Source organism: Oncorhynchus gorbuscha, linkage group LG16 (assembly GCF_021184085.1).
Source record: "Oncorhynchus gorbuscha isolate QuinsamMale2020 ecotype Even-year linkage group LG16, OgorEven_v1.0, whole genome shotgun sequence".
Lineage (NCBI taxonomy): Eukaryota > Metazoa > Chordata > Actinopteri > Salmoniformes > Salmonidae > Oncorhynchus > Oncorhynchus gorbuscha.
The window spans coordinates 15421751-15443446 of NC_060188.1; the positions used below are offsets into that span (position 1 = coordinate 15421751).

The window sequence follows — 21696 nt, forward strand, 5'->3', positions numbered from 1 at the left end:
AATGAATACAATTATCAACACAGTTCACAATCCATTTTAATGTCGCTCCGTAGTAATTAGGAGGCATACACAACAATGAACACAAAAACATTCTGGAGAGAAAACTTATTTGACTCTTTGTTTAACCTTAAACAACTCTTAATTATGGAACTTCACTGATTAAAAGCACAATATGTGCCATTAAGAACGGTTACATCATCATCACTATGTCAAAGTTTACAACCTCATTCTCAACACATAAAACCATACAGGACAATAATAGAAGTGTTACTGCTTTGGGCTCTGTGAAAGCCACAGTTTAATCACTGTGCGTGATCACTTTAATTACTGTGCGTGATCACTTTAATTACTGTGCATGATCACTTTAATCACTGTGCGTGATCACTTTAATTACTGTGCGTGATCACTTTAATTACTGTGCATGATCACTTTAATTACTGTGTGTGATCACTTTAATTACTGTGTGTGATCACTTCTCTGCAATGAAGCAAAGAAGTGCTGTTCATCATACTGAACTACTTCCTCACCACTGAGATGGACAACTGTGTTTGGTAATGGAGGAAAGAACAGAAAAAGAGTTTGGTCCTCTGTGACCGGCTGATCCTCACAGCTTAAGTACAGATGTTCAGAGTGAGACAAGACAAACCTCTCTAACTTAGTGCAAGGAGACGTCACAGGTGGTGCAACTACACAGTGTGTGCCTCAGGATTGTTGAGGTCTATTTCAAATGGGCAAAGATCTTGTCTTTCTGCATCCTGATATATATTTGATCGACTGTATGTTTTCCTTGTGGAAATGAGAGAATCCATCACTTAGCATTCAACAGTCAAATGTATTTCCTTTTTTTCTATAATAAAATACACAGGAAAAATAATAACAAAAAATGCAGACCTGGAAATAACATTTCCTTGACTTAATCTGTCCTGGCATTTCCCACACGGCTGCATGGAAATCTCTGAGGAGTAGTTTGAGATGTGATTGTATTGCAGGTATGAATACCGATAAGCTAAAGTATGACTCATGCCTGTTATTTTCCCTTCTCTCTCTCCTCTTCCAGGTGGGTAACTATGAGATGGGGATCCTGCAGATGAGATACCCGGTGTGGCCTCGCTATGGCACCTATCTGGAGCCCGTATCAGATAACAGACACTTGACTGTGGCCACGCTGGAGGAACGTCCCTTTGTCATAGTGGAGGCTGTCGACCCCATGACTGGGACCTGTGTCAGCAACACTGTGCCCTGCCGCCGCCAGTCCAACAAGACAGAGACGTGAGTGGAACAGTATTCCTCTCTGATATTAATGACCACAAACCTTTTCTGATGAGAAGAATGAAACAGAACATAAAAGTGTAGCGTACTACTATGGTGATGTACATCCATTATCCTGTTTCACCATTACCTGTTGTCAGGGGCGATTTTAGCATGTATATCTTGGTGGGGCAAACTCCCCAAAACATTTTTAGCTGCATGCCAGCAAAGCCACTACACAACACAAAACAACACTAAATAATACATTAATTGCACTGTAACGTGATAAACAGTGCCCACAAACTGTTCAAATCCAATTTTATTGGTCACATACACATGGTTAGCAGATGTTAATGTGAGTGTAGCAAAATGCTTGTGCTTCTAGTTCCAACAGTGCAGTAATATCTAACAAGTAATCGAACAATTCCCCAACAACCACCTAATACACACAAATCTAAAGGGGTGAAGAGAATATGTACATGTAAGTATATGGATGAGCGATGGCCGAGCGGCATAGGCAAGTAGCAGTAGATGGAATAAAATACAGTATATACATGTGATATGAGTAATGTAAGATATGTAAACATTATTAGCGACATTATTTAAAGTGACTAGTGATCCATTTATTAAAGTGTCCAGTGATTGGGTCTCAATACAGTATATACATGTGATATGAGTAATGTAAGATATGTAGACATTATTAAAGTGCCATTATTTAGAGTGGCATTAGGGCCTACATAAACCTGTTCAGCACCATGGAGTGAATCCTTAACACTGCTACACCTGGCTATCAGCGGAGCTTTGTCTGGCAGCGAAACAGTTAATTCAGCCTCGTTTACTGCCTTTAAAAAAAACATAGCTGATATGGCTGACTTGCTTAAAACGAAAATGTGGTTCTACTGACAATTGAGATGTACAAACTATGGCATAAGCGGACGACAAGTGGATAAGAGGCAATCCGTCATTTCGATTAAGAGAATAATGAGCGAGCTAGGACGGACATAGTCAATATAACTATTTGTTCACCACTTTTGAAATGTAAAGTGACAGAATTCAGAATATGGGTCGTTCTTACAGTATTCTCCCTGTATACCAAGTCAGAACCATAGGATAAATAAAGGGGGCATATAAACAGACAATGAAAGCTCTTACAATATTCTATTATTATATTTCTCTAAAATAGACTATAGGCTACATGTGCATCACCAAGTCAGAACAGTAGGCTAAATGATGTGGGGAAAGGGACCAAATTATTATGGTGAGACACATGGGCTTACTAACAGATTACTTCACAACATAGACTAGTATTACTTTCTTAGCTACAGTATACATATCTCCCTGGCATATTAAATCATTTATGCAGCAGCATACAATACACTTTGGACTCAACAACTTGTGCTGTGCACACTTTAACAGGAAGGTGAAGCCGCAATCTTTGTGGGCAAAGTTTGTAATCCAACTTTGTCATCAAAGTCTGGCATTCTCTGGATTTATGGTCCTTTCAAGACAATTGGGAACTCTGAAATAAACAAGTTTGAATCATGAAGTCAATGATCTTCAGGTCAGAGCTCTAGAAAGAGGCCGGAGTTCCGAGTTGGATGACCGTTCAAAATGTATTTTCCCAGTCAGAGCTCATTTGTTTCAGAGTTCCCAGTTCTCAGTTGTTTCAGAGTTCCCAGTTCCCAGTTGTTTCAGAGTTCCCAGTCAGAGCTCATTTGTTTCAGAGTTCCCAGTTCCCAGTTGTTTCAGAGTTCCCAGTTCCCAGTTGTTTCAGAGTTCCCAGTTCCCAGTTGTTTCAGAGTTCCCAGTTCCCAGTTGTTTCAGAGTTCCCAGTTCCCAGTTGTTTCAGAGTTCCCAGCATGACCGATGTATTCAACCTTTTCTGGCTCATGTCATGTGAATGTTTATCCTTTTAAGCTTGGAAAAAGACCCTTAAACCCAGACTTGGACCACACACCCACTCCACTGAATAGCAGGCTCGTGATTGCTTTGCAATGCTTGCAGTTATCCACTGATTTCTTCCAAACCCCTCATTGTTGAATTTGTGATTACCAACTTGTTGTGTAATGTTTATGTCCAATGGCCGATGAGCACCAATACGTTTTATCTATAATTTTTCTTCATATGACAAGGAATGAAAATAATTTGCCAGTAGACTGTTGACTTAATTCATGATGATGACTGCTTGTCTAGCTTGCTGGCTAAGATTTTGAAAGTATGATGTTGACATGATCAAGCTATGGTAGATATAATGTGATTTGACATCATTTTATCTGTGGCCAATGACCTTGAGCCTTCTTGGATGGGCCCTTCTAATGTAACTCTATTGTAGCACCCAATGGGGTTTGAATTTTTTTAGCTCTCCCTGTAGATATTGCGGTAACGTAGTGTCCCCATGAGTGACAGAACACTGAGCCAATCACGGTGCAACTAAAGAACATCACCAACTCTCCGTATTTTCCACTGGCTGCCCCACCACCACATAAAGCACTGATCTAGGCTGAAACACCTGCATTTTGGAGCTGCCTTATTCAAGAAATAAAAAAAGAGACCATGTTTGTAAGCAGCTTTATTAACTATTTGTTTTTATTTTTGTTTGCAAACTGATAATTGACACATATGAATCCCAAAATAACATGCAAAACAGGCAACACATGATTTAGCTGAACAGGTGGGGCTCAAATCAGGTGGGGCTCTCCCCCACCTTCCCTGGATGACGTGTTGCCACTACATGTTAAACGTAAACTGAGCTAAGAACTACCACAGACACCATATTACTGACACGCTCCAACATGTAGAACATGCTGTGGTTGATTCATTTGGACTGTAACTTGGAGAGTGCCATTAGGTGTGAATAGGATGAACAGTCTCTTCCCCTACCATTAGCCCAGCCATGAGTCCTTATCATACAATGGGGTGAGATCTTCATTAAAGCAGACAGCCAGAGTGAGACATCACAGTAATCACAGTGTGACCCAATAAGGGAAATATATGTGCTGCTTGCTGGGATATCAATTAGATGGGCCGATTAGGCCGCCTCATCAATCCTGGACACCTAGAGACTGATAGTGATGTTCATTAGTGAATGGATATGGAGAAAGGAAACATTATCCATTACTGACAATGGTTGTTAATGAGAAGAGGGGATGAGCTCAATTCAGTGAAAATCTGCTTGGGAAGCAGACCAGATCTTTTTTTAGCTTGCATTGACCAAAACAACCCATTATTATAATCTGCATAGTTGTAGTGTGTTTTGTCTTGACTTAGTTTGCAGTTTGCCATGTTGAACAAGGAAACATTTTTCTTGAGTTCATATGGGAGAAATTGGCTAAACCAAGTAAGCAACTAAATGATGCAGTTAGTGGGTTGAGATAGAAGCCCAATGATTGATAATCGTAAAACACCAACAGCCATGCCCTAAAGACCAGCCCTGGGGGCTGATGCTAATAATGGACCCCAGGGCTGTGGTGTTTTTTAAATCCTGGCCGCCAGTCATATTTCCTGGCCGGCAGAACAGGGAGCTAGAGGACCTGGCATTCTCATTTATTAAAGGCCATCAGCGGCCTCTCTCAGAAACCGCTTCCATGCCCCAAGACTCCCGCCGAGGCCCGTATCGCCCATAACTCACACCTACACGACTCGTCCGAGCTGGGTGCCAGCGCCACGAGCCATCCGTCAGGCGGGAGTATTTCTGGGCCCTCTGTTCCAATCCCTCAAGCCCTCAGCAGACGAGAGAAACGAGGAAGCCTGCGTACCGGACCATCTGTGCGGCTTCGCATGGAGACACGCTTATTCCTCCTTGAAGAGACAAAACAAACAGTCACTCTGTTCACTCTGCTCCACTGTGGTCAGACTAATAAAACTTATGTGTCAGGTTGTCCAGAGAGACAAGTCCTATTCTTCTGTAAAGCTCTTTGTAACGTTTTTCACTTCACTAGCTTGTTGCAGACTCTTACAGTGACCACACGTCAGTGCATTAGCCTCTTGCCATTGCTGGTGATCCCTGGGTGAACAGTAGCGTTGACGTTAGACGATGATGTCATCATATAACCATTTTGCCTAATGAGAGCGAGATGGTAATAGGTTGATTTGATTAAAACTGAGACTGGGTTCAGCAGTGGGTGAGTCCCCCCGAGCCACACATTGGCAGGAACAATGGACATCACCGTGGTCCAATTAAGTTTGTTTCAAAGGTGAATGTTTCAAGGGATTCCTGCTGGATATAGGGACCCAAAACAACTGTGCCTTTGGATTTCCTTCAGACAACAAGCAGATACCCATTTACACAAATCATTGTTTTTGTGGTGACAACAACACACACACATTTGTAGCAAACACACAAACACGTGAACACACATGTGCACACACACACCACAAGCACACAAACACACACCACACAACACAAACAGACACACAAACACACACATATTCTCTTATATTCCCAAAACTGTTTGGATACAATCAGAAGCCCACTTAACCTCCCAGCAGTGATCCCTGGCAGCTGGTGAGACAGGGGATGTTGGGACCTGTCTGTTTACTCTGCGATGTCTCACACCACCCGCTCGTTTCCTCCAAACACTTCAGTTGTTTCCTTTTGTTGTGGCTGCAGAACTCTGTGCCTCCATCGGCTGTCTGCGCGTCTCATTGCCCCTCGCCCTCCTCCTCTTCCCTGTGTCTGAGGGTTGAGGGCACACTCCATTAGTCTGAAGGTCTGAGGGAGGTTAAGGGTGATGTGTCATTAGTGCTCTCTGCATCTCATCATGGTTCACTTGGTCCCCCACACCGCCCCTCCCTAGGTGCCACTGTCGGTGAGCTATGGAATGAGCCCCTCCCCTTTCTGACTGTCTGTTTTCTCCTTCGCTCTATATTAGAGGTGTCTAACATCCTCGAACTGCCGCAACATCAATGTGGTCCCTTGGAAAAAGTCAAATACGTCAACGTTGTGCGCCTCCAAGAGACATTGTGTCTCCCTAAGAGACGCTGGGGACCCCCAAGAGTCAATGTTTAATTTGAACCCTGTTCAAGTCTCCAACACACTGTTATTATGTTTTCCACCCACATATTCCAACGACGCTCCCATAATCCAGTTAGTGTGAAACTGGAGGACATTTTCCTAATCACGTTCCTGGTAATCCTGTTGATAATTTAGAGGAATGGATTATACCAGCGTCAGCTTCCTCCACTTGATATGCACAGCTCGTGCTGTCCATTTAGTTCCCCTGGGTTCTCTCTCTCTCTGTCTCTCTCTGTCTCTCTATCTCTCTGTCTCTCTCTCTCTGTAGATCAGTACAGTGGTTGTGTATACAGGTAAAGCTACTTTGTCAGGGTCATTCCAGCCGCTCCACATGTAGTGGGCCCCATGCTGGTGTACACTTCGTTACCATGATTTAGCATAAGGATGTGTGTATTGCATTGAGGTTTAGGTCAAATTGTTTCGCCCAGGGTAGGGAACGGGGGGGTCGAAATAAAGAGACAGAGCAATGCCTGAAGAGGAAGTATTGCTTTAAGCCCCAAAGACATTGGTAATGGGGCAAGGTCTACAGGATTGAGTATGTAGGCTGGTTATCTGCCATGGACGAGCCCGCCATTAGCCAGGCAGCAAATAATCCAGCTTTGTGTTTCACTCCTGCCTTTGTTTGTTTGTGATTAATTTGTGTCAGATTTGTTTTGGTCAGCCCCAGCTGTCCGTCCATCTGTCGCAGCCATGACATAATGCGCAGGCCTATGGAGCCGCCCAGTCCCTCCAGTTCTCCCTGCAACCCCACTCCTGACGTCAGCTCCTGGGCACACATCAAGGAGGTCTTTTTATACCATTCTGTTTCTCTCTGTCACTCTCCCTCCTCCACCTTCTTCTGGTATGTTTCTTCCTGCTACATCTCCTTTAGGAAATCATGCTAATGAGATGTTTGCCATATAAGATGAAGCCTCTTGCTCTATTGCTCCAGGAGCATGATGTTAACGGTGGGCTTTTATGAAATGAGAATAGATGTCTTTACAACAATGTTATTAAGGTTTGTAACCTGATGGGTGGAATTGGTGTATCGACTATCTTGATTGAAATGGCCACATTAGCTGAGTTCCTAATTCATCCCCATGTATTATTGAATCATTATGACATGCCATTGGTCACTCATCTCTTCCATTCACATCCAATCCATGTACAGGAGCTCTGTAGTCGTTATTCAATAAGAACATGAATCAGGTGAAGACTTGTGAATATCCCCAAAAACTCTCAGCCAATAACATTTCTCCACTGATTAATAACCCTGGATGATCGACAAATGGCCACCTTTATATTAATCAACTCACACCTGTCTGTCTCAATCATCAACAAGCTACAATGGTAACAAACAAACCAATATTCATATACAGAAAACCGATAGCTGTGAGCAGATGAATTACATTTCACAACAATATTTTTGTTGTCTGCATTCTTGATTTAAGCATAGCTGTTCCTTTCAGATCTAGGAAATAATTGGATTACCTTTGTATTGGCCTTAACACTAGAAACCCTGGCCTGGAGGGAACCCCTTCAAGCCAAACCTCGTCATTTTGACTCCAACATTCTAACGGTACAATATATATCAAATTGTAGACCTTACAATAAAATGCTGACTTACAAGCCCTTAACCAACAATGCAGTTTTAAGAAAAATAAGTGTTAAAACTTCTTTGGGATCAGTGTCCCGCTAACGTTGGCTAATGTGATTAGCATGAGGTTGTAAGTAACAACAACATTTCCCAGACAGAAAGCTTAAATTCCTGTTAATCTAACTGCTCTGTCCAATTTACAGTAGCTATTACAGTGAAAGAATACCATGCTATTGTTTGAGGAAAGTGCACAATTTTGAACATGAAAACTTATTAATAAACAAATTAAACACATTTGGGCAGTCTTGATACAAATATTTGAATAGAAATGCCATGGTTCATTGGATCAGTCTAAAACTGTGCACATACACTGTTGCCATCTAGTGACCATATTCTAAATTGCACCTGGGCTGGAATATTACATTATGGCCTTTCTCTTGCATTTCAAAGATGATGGTCAATTTTTTTTTACAAAAGAACGGTTGGTTTTGCTTTTACCAGATCTATTGTGTTATATTCTCCTACATTCCTTTCACATTTCCACAAACTTCAAAGTGTTTCCTTTGAAATGGTACTAAGAATATGCATATCCTTCATTCAGGGCAATGTCAGGCAGTTAGATTTGGGTACGTCATTTTAGGCAAAAAAATAAATAAAGGGGCGGATCCTTAAGAGATTTTAAGTAAAAAATAGACAAGTAAAAAATATAAATGAAAATAAAAAATAATTAAAGAGCAGCAGTAAAATAACAGTAGCGAGGCTATATACAGGGGGTACCAGAACAGAGTCAATGTGCTGGGGCACAGGTTAGTTGAGGTAATTGAGGTAATGTGGTAGATGTAGGTAGAGTTAAAGTGACTAGGCATATATAATTAACAGAGAGTAGCAACAACATAAAATGCAAATAGTCTGTGGAGCCATTTGATTAGCTGTTCAGGAGTCTTATGGCTTGGGGGTAGGACCTAGACTTGGTGCTCCGGTACCACTTGCCGTGCAGTAGCAGAGAGAACAATCTATGACTAGGGTGGCTGGCCTCTGTAGTGCCTTGAGGTCAGCGGCTGAGCAGTAGCCGTACCAGGCAGTGATGCAACCAGTGCATCTCGATGGTGCAGCTGTAGAACTTTTTGAGCTTATTGAACTTTTTGAGGATCTGAGGACCCATGCCAAATCTGTTCAGTCTCCTGAGGGGGAATTTGTCGTGCCCTCTTCACAACTGTCTTGGTGTGTTTGGACCATAATAGTTTGTTGGTGATGTGGACATCAAGGAACTTGAAGCTCTCAACCTGCTCCACTACAGATGAGAATGGGGGTGTGCTTGGTCCTCCTTTTTCTGTAGTCCACAATCATCTCCTTTGTTTTGCTCATATTGAGGGAGATATGATCATACATTTCATATATGCTATCGGGAAAAAAATATTTGGGTTGTATAAATGAAGGCCTTGGATAATGAAAAAAGTATTATCTCAAAGAAAAAAGTATATAATTTTCATTTGTTTATGTTACTGTATGTCACGACCTGACCTGAGATATCTCTGTTTTCTTTATATTTTGGTTAGGTCAGGGTGTGACTAGGGTGGATATGCTAGTTTTTGTATTGTCTAGGGGTTTTCGTATTGTCTTGGAGTTTTTGTATTGTCTAGGGTTTTTGTATGTCTAGGGTTTTGTAGGTCTCGGTATTTGTATGTTTATGGTGGCCTGATATGGTTCCCAATCAGAGGCAGCTGTTTATCGTTGTCTCTGATTGGGGATCATATTTAGGTAGCCATTTCCCCTTTGGTGTTTGTGGGTTCTTATTCTATGTTTAGTTGCCTGTCTGCACTATCAGTATTAGCTTCACGTTTAGTTTGTTTTGTTGTTTTGTTAGTTTGTTCAGTGTTCATTCTTTTAATAAAATAAGAATGTACGCACACCACGCTGCACCTTGGTCTGATCCTTATAAAGTACATGACACTGTAGGATATCTGTTACCTCATGCTCAAGTATGGAGCTCCTGGAACAGTGGTTATTCTTGGAAAAAGTTCTATTTTGAAATAGAGCTCATGTCTCCAAACGCTTAACTTTTTACCTGCATGTGACTCTTAAAGGTCAAGTACGGAGTGGGGGATGACTTCAAAAATGATAAGATATTTCAATTTTGAATTCATATTGAGTCAAAATGACTCACTTCCAAGCAAACTGGGAACATTTACAGAACATTAGCGAAGATTCCCTTTAAGTTCCAGTTATAAAATAATTGAATTAATGTTTTTTTATATTTATACAATTTTATGTTTTAAATTAAATATCCTTGTAATGTTCTCCTAACATTGACTAAAATGTTGTGAACAACCACCACAAGACATTCCCCAAAAGTTCTCATTACATTTCCAGGTAATGTAATAACACAATGTACCAGTAATGTTTTCCCAGCAAACCAAAATTGGATTGTTGAAATTTCCCAGAATATTTGCTCGGTTGCGGTTAATTAAGCTAATCAGGTAAATGTAATTAATAGAAAGTTGGGGCACCACGAAGGAATGTTTATAAAGCTCTTAAAGACCTAGTAATCCTTTACATCAGTAGCAGTCAATATTTAATCTTCACCTTATTTAGTCTCATCTGAAAGTTATAAATTCTTGGTTATCTTTACGAACCCTGGCTAACAAGTTGAATCAGCAATACAACATTTGGTTTAATTATTTATTTACTAAATACCTAAATAATCACACAGAATTACATATACACAGAATGGATCATACATTAATTACAAATGATGACATAAAGTAAAACGTCCCTAGCGGACGGAACAGATATGACGGCTGGTTACACAAAGAAAGGGGGTTGGGTTTTGAATGAAAGAGCGGGAAGACTGAGGAACAAAAAATACTTTGTGTCTCTATCGGGCCGTAGGCAGCTATGCTATCGTAAATACAGAATCTTATGCATTCTAAATAACCGCCAATTTGGAAAAGGAAAATGCCACAAATATTTACTCTGAGCTGCGCTTCGATCTGTTGGCCGTAGATGGAAGGCCGGGTTGACCTTTGAAGAATGTCTGGTGGTAGAACGGTTACTTGGTAGTACCGTTGTCGTGTGGTAGAACAGATACTCCGTCCTCTCCTTGCCCATGTCTAAAGTTGCTGCACTAACGCAACGGCTAGTAGGTATCACTTCTTTAGTAAATAAGAGTTCAAAGTTCATAACAAGTTGCCATACTTTAAGCTCATGCTATATTCTGGCTGGTATAGTCGAAATTCATCCTTCCGGCATGTAGGTCGTCACCTTCACATTGAAATTCAATGCTAATTTCGTTAGGTTCTTGCTGAGGTTGGCTTAGTTCTGTAGGTGGTCTTTGTCCTTTCAACGTAGGGACCGCAAGTCCTCACGTCCTTGGAACAGGAAATTACATTTTTGTAACAGGGCTTATATAGTGGTGAAAGAAGGGCGTGTTTCATAGTTTACAACACATGTCTGTTCACTTGGGCGGGGCCTCTGAGTGAACAGAGTGGTGTGACAAACCGTTCTCTCATTAAGAAGCTAAAATTACATTTAATCTTTTCACAAATAGTTTCATATTTAAACATTTAAATTGCACAACAATTCCATGTGAATCTGATAACTAGAATGTGTCAACTTTCCAAGATACAGTTTATGTCGTCCTATCATCAGTAATCATGTCTCAGACGCCAGCTGAACTGGAATTCCTGACTGACCACACTGCCATGGCTATATGCTGAAAAAGGAAAATGCAAGAGAGCTTCCCTGATGTTGCAGAGGATAACAGACCTGGCTTGAGAACCAAACATTGCAGATTCAGAACCCACATATGCAGATTGTCAACATAGGAAATGTCCTATGATCAAATTAGAATTGTACTTGTCACATGCACTGAATACAACAGGTGTAGACTTGACTGTGAAATACTTACTTACCGTCTATGACTTGGGTGACTGGAGTCTTCGACAACTTCCTCTGACACCGCCTGGTATAGAAGTCCTGGATGGCAGGGAGCTCGGCCCCAGTGATGTACTGGGCCATACGCACTATACTCTGTAGCCCCTTGCGGATGCCAAGCAGTTGCCATACCAAGCGGTGATCAGGCAGTCAAATGCTCTCAATGGTGCAGTTGTATAACTTTTTGAGGATCTGAGGGCCCATGCCAAATCTTTTCAGCCTCCTGCGGGGGAAGAGGCGTTGTCGTGCCCTCTTCACAACTGTGTTGGTGTGTTTGGACCATGATAGGTTCTTAGTGATGTGGACACCAGAGGAACTTGAAGCTCTCGACCCGGTCCACTACAGCCCCGTCGATGTGAATGGGGTGTGCTCGGCTCTCTGTTTCCTGTAGTCCACGATCAGCTCTTTTGTCTTGCTGATGTTGAGGGAGAAGTTGTAGTGCTAGCACCACATTGTCAGGTCTCTGATTTCATCCCTGTGGCTGTCTCATCGTCACACGACCACAGTCGTGTCATATGCAAACTTAATGATGGTGTTGGAGTCGTGTGCGACTGAATTAAATAATGTGTAAATGTTCAAATGAATGTCCTTTGAAAGAAATTAAAATGTCATTTGTCTCTAGATCACCTTCAAATGCAAATTGTCATTAAATCAGAAGAGAAACATAATGGGGATGTATTCCAATCTGCTTTATCATGCTTTAAGGAGCTACATATTCACGTGCTGAGAATGTTGTGGTAATATTAGGTAAAACTTAAATATATATATTTTTTTAATTTCTTGAACATTTCCTTCAGACAAGGTCAAATGTATATTGTGTGAACCTCAATGGAATATTATGTTAAACCTAAAACAAATATGCTATGAACGTCATAAAAACTGACTTATTTGGAAATTGTGCAACACTGTGGGAATGTTTTTTGCATCCTGTGTGAATATCACAAGAATATTCTTGCAACATCCCAGACAACTCCCATAACTTAATTAAATGTTCTGGGAACCTTTAAAGAACTTAGACCAGGTGTTCTGTCAACATTCTTACAACATTATAGGAATGTGCTGTGCAAACTAACTTAAACATTGTATGCATGTTATCACAACTGAGCATACTTTGTATTTTTTTTTTAACAGAATTATCTGCACAACTGGACAGATTTTGTGTTTTGGGAACATATATTTTCTTATGGCCCCACAATGTTCTCACCAGATTGTTCCCACAACCTGTAAACATTCTGAGAACCTTTAAAGAAGAGATTAAATGCGTTCTAGGAATGTTCTTGCAACATCAGGCAAATGTTTTATACAAACATTCTTGAATCATCAGCACGACTGGACAGTTTTGTCTTATGAGAACGTTTGCCGTGACCTAATGAATGTTCTGGTAACTTTCACAGAACCAATTTTGGTTTGCTGGGTTAGCTCCTATAGTGTTAACCCAGGTCACAGTGTTGAAGGATTTGGAAATCTTTACTATTCTAGTGTACTATATTGTACTCTGTCTCCACAGTATTGTAGGTCATACTGAGCCCTACACCAAACTGTGCTGTAAGGGTTTCTGCATAGACATCCTGAAGAAGCTGTCCCGCACCACCAAATTCTCATACGACCTCTACCTGGTCACCAATGGGAAGCACGGCAAGCTGGTCAGAGGCAGTTGGAACGGCATGATCGGAGAGGTAAGGAGATGAAGCATTATAATTAGTCACCTGACTAAAAGTTAGCATATTAAATACATTAAATGTGATCAATTTAGCCCCATTTCATATAGCTGATGACAGAGCATTTTCTGCCTCCTCGGAGCTCAGAAACACCATTCAAATTGGTCGTGTTTCAATTCTTGACATTGGTGATTTAGGTTTATGTTTATCAGACCTCATGATAAAACCCAGATGCAGACAGTTCGAAATAACAAAAGTTTATTACAAAAACAGGGGGCAGGCAAACTATGGGTCAAGGGCAGGCAGAGGTCAGTAATCTAGATCAGAGTCCGAAAGGTACAGAACGGCAGCCAGGCTCAGGGTCAGGGTCAAGGCAGGCAGAATGGTCAAAACTGGGAAAACAAGAAAACAGGGACAAGAGAGAAAACAGAAGTACGTGAAAACGCTGGTAGGCTTGACCAGACAAGACAAACTGGCAACAGACAAACACAGAACACAGGTATAAATACACATAATTGGGCAAATGGGCGACACCTGGAGGGGGTGGAGACAAGCACAAAGACAGGTGAAACAGATCAGGGTGTGACAATGTTGGCACTGAGTTCAGATAAATATGAAAAATAAAAAGTAATGAATAACGATGAATTAATTGCCCTTAATAAAACCAAATAGGTATTATTGTCCAAATCCAAATAAAGGGTTGCAACATTTCAATAAATTCCCTGGTTTTTCCAAAATCCCATTGGTGAGCAAAAGCAGGAGATCTGGAATCCAACCATACTTTCTGGAAAAACAGGGAAGTTTTCCAGAAGGAAGTTGTTGGAAGTTCATTCTCCTTGCTGACCGTGTTCAGGAAGAGTTTGAGGTTACAACATTAGTTTTCAGGGAAGCTATTGCTCTCACTGGGGCATTGGCCACAGTAGCACCGGTAACAGCTGACATAAATTCCAGGCAGAGTGCCTGGACTGTAAACCCACTGGCGAGTCCATCAGCATGTTAAACATTACAGTTGTTTTGGGGAAACGTTAGTCGAGGTTATTAAGAGGAGATATCATACTGCGGGGAAGGGAGGGAGGATCTGCCAGGGGTTGAACAACAGGACTGACTCTGACTAGACTAGCAACAACCTTTATATAGGGTTATCAGCTTCACAACCACTGGCATGACGCAGTTTCTCTGGATGTCCGCAAGGTCTATGCAGCTGCATGCCTATCTAATCAATGATAGGCTTTCTGTGGTGCCAGGGTTTAGCTTTGCATTAGCTAATGGATACATGTTTATTGGTAGGCCTATTTGGTCATTATCTTCTCATGTTAAGCTTAACATTTCACAAAGCTACACACAGAGTCACAATGCTGTAATATTTATACTGCTGGCTCGTGGCAATAATGTATTTACAGTAATTACTGTTGGAAATTCAACCATTGCAGATTGTAAAATAAATATTAGATGCAACAGCATACTAATCAGCTACCAATAGATGTCTTTTTAAATATACACCTGTCTTGTATAGGCTACCTTAACCCGCATGACATGAGACGTCCTCGCGCTCTCTCCGAGATTGGATAGAAAGTTGTGCATAAAACCAGACTAATAATGCCAAACAATACAGTCTGTCCACCCTGAAAACACTTACTAAGCTTACTATGGATTGTTTCATTATGCAGTGTACTATCTATAGCTATATACCGTCTTTAGCTGCTATTTATAAACTTTAAAAAAAATGTCACATCAAGTAGCCTAACAATAGGAAAAAAAGTTGTAGACTTGAGGATAAATTCAGTCACTCTTTATTGTTGAACTCAGCGGGTTTTGTCTGGCTAATAGCCTACACAAAATCAATTAAATGTACCTTAATTCTGTCCTGAACCTGGTGTTCTGAAGTCCTCCCTTTTTGTCTGTAAATGTTTTCACCACAGCCTGTAGGTCCAGGTTGCGGGCACGACTGTTTTTCTGTACTGAGTATTACCAACCCAGACAGTCTTTCCTGAGACTGTTAAAGTTAAAGATGTTACAGAACTGGCACAACTCCCTTCTGCCCAGCTTCCTTGATGTTGCTATGGCAATCAAGCTGTTTTTACCATCTCTGTAACTGTTGCTTCTGCAGAGAGATTGTTTTATGAACTAAAGCTCATGCTGAACGACCTAACAAGCATTAGGCTCTCGGTCTGATATGTGCTTTTGAACGCCTTAGTAAGTGCCACTCGTTGCATTGACGCCGTCGTAGCCTTGACCCCAACATTTGTTCACTGAAATCCCCTTATACCTTTAACCATTTATTTTTTTTAATTCACTTTTTCAGTCACATTCCTGAAAATGTAAAAGGTTTATGAATTACTTTTTGGAAGGTTACTGTCAAAATGATGACATCAATGACAGGCGCATGGACCCCCAGAGCTCGTGGGGCCCCCATGGCTCGTGGGGCCCCCATGCCTTGCGGGGTTTCTGGTGTGCCAGTGTTTACAATGCCCAATTGCTGCTGGTAACACTTTGTCAGCCGGGGCCAGGGACTTACGTAACAGGTATTAGGTCTATGCTATATGCAACAATATCTAATGGATTAGGAAGTAGGATTGATATTGTATGATGGATAACATTGCATGAATGGGTGGGTAGATTACCACAGGCTGTTATCTGCATCTGTCTGGATGGGTTGAGTAGTATATCAGGGATAATACTGTACACACTGTATATCACCTACAGAGTTTTAAGTCTTGCATATCAATGTTGATAGATAAAATTAATCAAACAGGTCAACAGGGGGCATCATTAATCCCACCTACTACAGTATTCGATTTATTACAGATCATGGAACATATAGACTGTAGACTTTCTATGTCATAAAAATGTCATCTTCCGTTCTCCCTAGGTGGTATACAAGCGGGCGGACATGGCCATTGGCTCGCTGACCATAAACGAAGAGCGCTCAGAAATTATCGACTTCTCCGTGCCGTTTGTGGAGACGGGGATCAGTGTGATGGTCGCCAGGAGCAATGGGACCGTCTCACCCTCTGCCTTTCTTGGTGAGCATGTTTAACCTGCTCATGTAAACAAACAAAACATTTCTCTACAGAGATAACAAATGACTTACCATCTGAAAACAGAGATGGCAAATATTACTTTCTCTGGACAGAGTTTAGAACTCACAACTGAATATATCGTTCAACAAGCTGCCTCACGCTACAGAAACAGGAGAAAGGCTTCATCTCCTATGAGTGGGTCAACTCGCAAAACGGCTCGTTCAAGACTACGCTACTTACTTTAATACTTCATAAAGAGCATCCCTTTCAGAAGTTGCTGACAGTATGCTACTATGGTAATACAATACCACGTTGTCCTTGCCATTATCTAGCAAGCAGCTGTCAGAGCACATGGTTTCAACATTTGCCAGAAAGATGTTCTGATTCTTCTATAGGTGTTCTGATTCCTCTCTCCCTCCTCCTCTATAGAGCCCTACAGTCCGGCGGTGTGGGTGATGATGTTTGTGATGTGCTTAACGGTGGTAGCTGTCACAGTGTTTATCTTTGAGTACTGCAGCCCTGTGGGGTACAACCGGAGTCTGGTGAGCGCCAAGGGTGAGTGTCAGCTCCGACCACCTTTCCCTCTACCTCTACCCTCCCGTATCAGCAAAGGTAGAAAGTCACGCAAAAGTAGGTTGAAAGAACTCTATATTATATCACAGAAAATATTAAATTACATTGAAATTGAATGCAAACGCATGTTATATACGCCCTCTCTGAATCCCTTCTGTCTTTACCACAACCACTATCCTGCCTTCTCCAGATCCCGGAGGCCCCACCTTCACTATTGGGAAGTCTGTGTGGCTGCTGTGGGGCATCGTCTTCAACAACTCTGTTCCAATTGAGAACCCCAAGGGCACCACCAGCAAGGTCATGGTCCTGGTATGGGCCTTCTTCGCTGTCATCTTCCTGGCCTCCTACACTGCCAACCTGGCAGCCTTCATGATCCAGGAGCAATACACTGACACAGTCTCTGGACTGAGTGACAAAAAGGTTGGAGGACTCATCAGTCATTTGTAATTCTGTCTGTGTTCAGTCTTTGAAAGGGGGAAAGAATTATGGACATATTGTAGTGTTTGATGTTAGGCTTAGGCAAAATATAGAGTGGCCTATTTCTGATGAGCAAACAGTGTCTGGCTGCGAACGGTTTGAGAGAAGACAAATAACCACGGCAGAGCCTCAATGTCATGACTGTGACTTTTTCCACTCATACTGAAAACATAATAGGATTCCCAGCGTCTGTGGTGAAATTCAATTAGATCCCTGAAGTCTTTAGGTATGATGTCTGTGAAAATCCCCTGGATTGTATTACACCAGTGGATTTGCCAAGCTGCCAGTGATTATATATTCTAGTAGTAACTTATGCATATTTGTGTGGCCTGTGGAGGTGCTCTACACCAGTATTGACAAGGAAGTCCATGTTAAAACTTCAGTGCTAGAAATGATTTGTGGACTCTCTGCTTTAAGGCACTGAGGGATTAGAGAGGCATTTGAGGGGAAAGACCAAGCTGTCCACTGCTCATTAGAATTCCGGGAACTCATTTAATATTCTTCCCACATAATCCATTAGCTCTACTTTGTGAAAAAAGAAGAGAACCCATAAAGTGTCTTTTGACAGTGAGTCTACAGATCAACCAGGGCAGAATCCACAGAAGCTCAGAGAGAATAGACAGACTGGACACTGCAGGTGAAACATTTAAATTGAGCTGTATGATCTCTAAAAAGGGACGTTCTCTGAAAGAATTTCAAACAAGAGGCTTGTATGGAATACAAACTTGTTAAAGGACAGTAACTGGTGTTTATGTAGTGACAGAGGATGGTTTCTCCTCCTGGGACTGTTCACTTCAGAGGCATGGAGTCATGCATGGACAAGACCTTGCCATTTCCTCAGAGTGACATCTTGTACAGACAGGCATCTCCCTTTTTAGACCCTGCCTGTGCTAGTCTCTCCTTTCTGTACAAGCTGTCAGATGTTAACAGATTTTTGTAAGAATCCTATACACTTAACTTTGGCCAGCTAGACTCAAGCTCTATGGGTCAACCATCATCCATGCTTTTAGTCAGGGTTTTCACTGCTTCCCAACAGGCATTTACAACACAGAGCATTGTATGACATCCTGTGCCTGGGGGCACTATCACACTACTACAGCATTCCCTCAGTCACATAGCAGCAACCTTGGTGTGTTGGGTGAGATGAGGAACACAGGCTGAGTATCCTAATGCAGCCAGTGTACAGGATACAGGACAAATGGGAACGAGGACAACACTCTGTCATCTCTCCAGCTCCTCCACCAGACAGTAGTGAGACGTGGGATGCATAAGACTGGCACCAAAGGTCTCATTAATTCATGTGAAATGGCTCAGAGGACATTTCTCTCATTCTGACAAGCCAAGGTTACTAGGAATTATCGCTCATGGAAGTATTTGCATTAATGAACAAGTACAATTTATTTTCAGTATATTGCACAGTCAGGGTATTTAAATGAACATGGTCCACTCTGCGTCAAAGAGGCATGGCAAAATAAGGAGAAATTAGGAGTTTTTATTACAGTCAAGGGGGAAGAAGTAATTTTCTAATTCTCTGGAAAGTATGGCCTGGACTTAATTTCTGTTCATTGTGCCCTCAAATCGTAGAATTGAGAGAGGAATTATGGAGAGGGTAACCTTAGCTGACCACTTAATTGAGTGAACAGCACTTGAGGGTACAGGCAGATATAGCCTAGTGGATAGAGCTTTGGACTAGTAACCAGAAGGTTGTGAGTTCAAACCCCCGAGCTGACAAGGTACAAATCTGTCGTTCTGCCCCTGAACAGGCAGTTAGCCCACTGTTCCCAGGCTGTCATTGAAAATAAGAATATGTTCTTAACTGACTTGCCTGGTTAAATAAAGGTACAATTTTTAAAAAAAATATCAAAGAGACAGTGGTCTAGTGTAGTCAAGGACAAGGTGATCAGTGTCATTGTGTTAGTTTCTTTGAGGTTTATATTCATGCCTCTGGGTTTGCCTGGCATATCATACACTCTTAGAAATAAAGTGCTATCTAGAACCTAAAAGGGTTGAGACATCAGAGGCGAGAGGGTGGAAGAAAAACATATTAAATGTATTTGTTTTATTTTTATGAATAGTGCATGTATTCATCCTAGACATGTCGGGTATCCTGTTCAAAATGGTTCTTGTTCATGCATTTATAATTCAAACTTCTACATTTCCCAAACAGTTCCAGAAGCCACAGGAGCAGTATCCACCATTTCGTTTTGGTACGGTCCCAAATGGAAGCACAGAGAGGAACATCCGGAGCAACTACCCTGAGATGCATGCCCACATGGTCAAATACAACCAGAAGGGTGTGGAGGACGCCCTCAACAGCCTCAAATCAGGGTAACACTCTGTAAATAATCATTATACACAGTCAGTGACAGAAAACAGACATCAGCGTAACACACTCTAAAATGTCTAAGCAAATATTTTATGTTTTATGAAATTATAATTCATTAGATAAGTTATTAAATGGTAAGTAAATAGTCATTAAAAATACATTTGTCTATCATTGCATTTCCCCACAAGATAAATCCCTATTGTTATTATCTCTAGGAAACTGGATGCCTTCATCTATGACGCTGCGGTGCTGAACTACATGGCAGGTAAAGACGAGGGCTGTAAGCTGGTGACCATCGGCAGTGGGAAGGTCTTTGCCACCACTGGCTACGGCATCGCCTTGCAGAAGGAGTCCCGATGGAAACGTCCTATAGACCTGGCCCTGCTCCAGTTCCTAGCGGATGGTAAATTACAATTAACCCTGTGTGGAGTGGGATGGGTGGCTAATTGTACATCTTAGCTGTACTTATCCTTTTAGATCCCAAATACTCCCAAATTTGCTAAACTGGTAAACTGCACATTAATGGTAAAAAAGCGTAACTCACAAAAGTAAACTAGTATAGACCCCGAAGAGCCTCGAGATTAGAAAAAATAAAACTTTAATGAAAATACTGGTGTACATTGCACCATGGACAACTCAGAGGTACTGTAACAGAGTTTTGACTGTGATCCAGGGAACAACAAGTGTAAAATGCTGAGTCAGGGTTTGTCGAGGGGAGTGATGAGGGTGTGAGATTGGCATTGACACACAATGGCAACAACCGGCGCAAGAGTGTTTTAATGAACACCTTCAAGCCTCTCTGTGTTCTGTTCTTCCCGCTCGCTGCAGGTGACACACAGAAGCTGCAGACGGTGTGGCTCACAGGGATCTGTCGTAACGAGAAGAAGGAGGTGATGAGCAGTAAGCTGGACATAGATAACATGGCGGGCGTCTTCTACATGCTGCTGGTGGCCATGGGGCTCAGTCTCCTGGTGTTCAGCTGGGAACATCTGCTCTACTGGAAGCTGAGACACTCTGTACGCAAGTCTGAACGCCTCGACTTCCTGCTCGCTATCAGCAGGGTAGGTGTGGCTGAACCTTCTTCCGAGGGACAGGGGTGGAAAGGGTACATAGGCCTAATCTATAGAGATGTACACACTGAGGCATGTCTTAGATTGCGAAGGCCTTGGGTTCTGCATAGAATGTGGTCCAATCACCATGGGAAAGTTGATCTGTTAATCTAAGGCACAAAACCCTTTTTTATAGCAATGAATTCCATAAAGAAATGACATAAAATGTAAGCAACAATTCAATGAAAGCAGCAACAACGGCATCATTTTGCAGTCTAAGAAACCATAAAATGTGCTGTTTCTCTTTTCACAAACACAGCAGAATTTTTGGGGGACTTCCTGACCATAAAGTTCTGTCTTTCTTAGATTTTTGCCTCACAGTAACACTTGGGAAATATGTGTAATGCACTAAATCAAAGATGTACATGATCAGGATATTTCAAGGGCACTAAAATAAAAATGTTGAAAAAATAAAATGAGTAAAAAGCCATAAAATGACTTTATGGAGACCGTGCAATACTGTTACGGTCCTGATCCATCTGAAATGGGTATTTAAATAGACCCATTAACAATCCATCTCAGTGTTGACCGTGGTGAGGTGAGATTAAGCATTCTAGACTGAGACCCAATTTGAAAGTAAAATAAAGCCGGCCGAATAAAAATTGGAAAACTAATTCAGCAAGTGCATGGTCAGCTGCTGCTTTTTCATTTACTGTCTTGCGTAATTTGTTGTGTGTTTAACATCAACCTGAATGCATAAAAGCTTTCAAAACAACACAAATTGTCTATAAAATATTTTGGACAATCCTGAATCTAATTTGG

General features: G+C 41.6%; 1 protein-coding gene across 3 annotated transcripts in view; it reads left to right on the forward strand.

The window, feature by feature from the left end:
- LOC124000871 (glutamate receptor ionotropic, NMDA 2C-like) overlaps positions 1-21696 on the forward strand; it is a 101035-nt gene that overhangs the window by 76767 nt on the left and 2572 nt on the right. For 2 of the 3 annotated variants that reach the window (XM_046307544.1, XM_046307546.1), the window contains 8 exons: positions 1058-1269; positions 13279-13447; positions 16299-16452; positions 16879-17079; positions 17213-17442; positions 19667-19827; positions 20041-20228; positions 20654-20886. In XM_046307544.1, coding sequence (XP_046163500.1) covers positions 1058-1269; positions 13279-13447; positions 16299-16452; positions 16879-17079; positions 17213-17442; positions 19667-19827; positions 20041-20228; positions 20654-20886 — 1548 coding nt within the window. The remainder of the gene's footprint in view (positions 1-1057; positions 1270-13278; positions 13448-16298; positions 16453-16878; positions 17080-17212; positions 17443-19666; positions 19828-20040; positions 20229-20653; positions 20887-21696) is intronic. The other variant, XM_046307545.1, reaches the window with a different exon arrangement.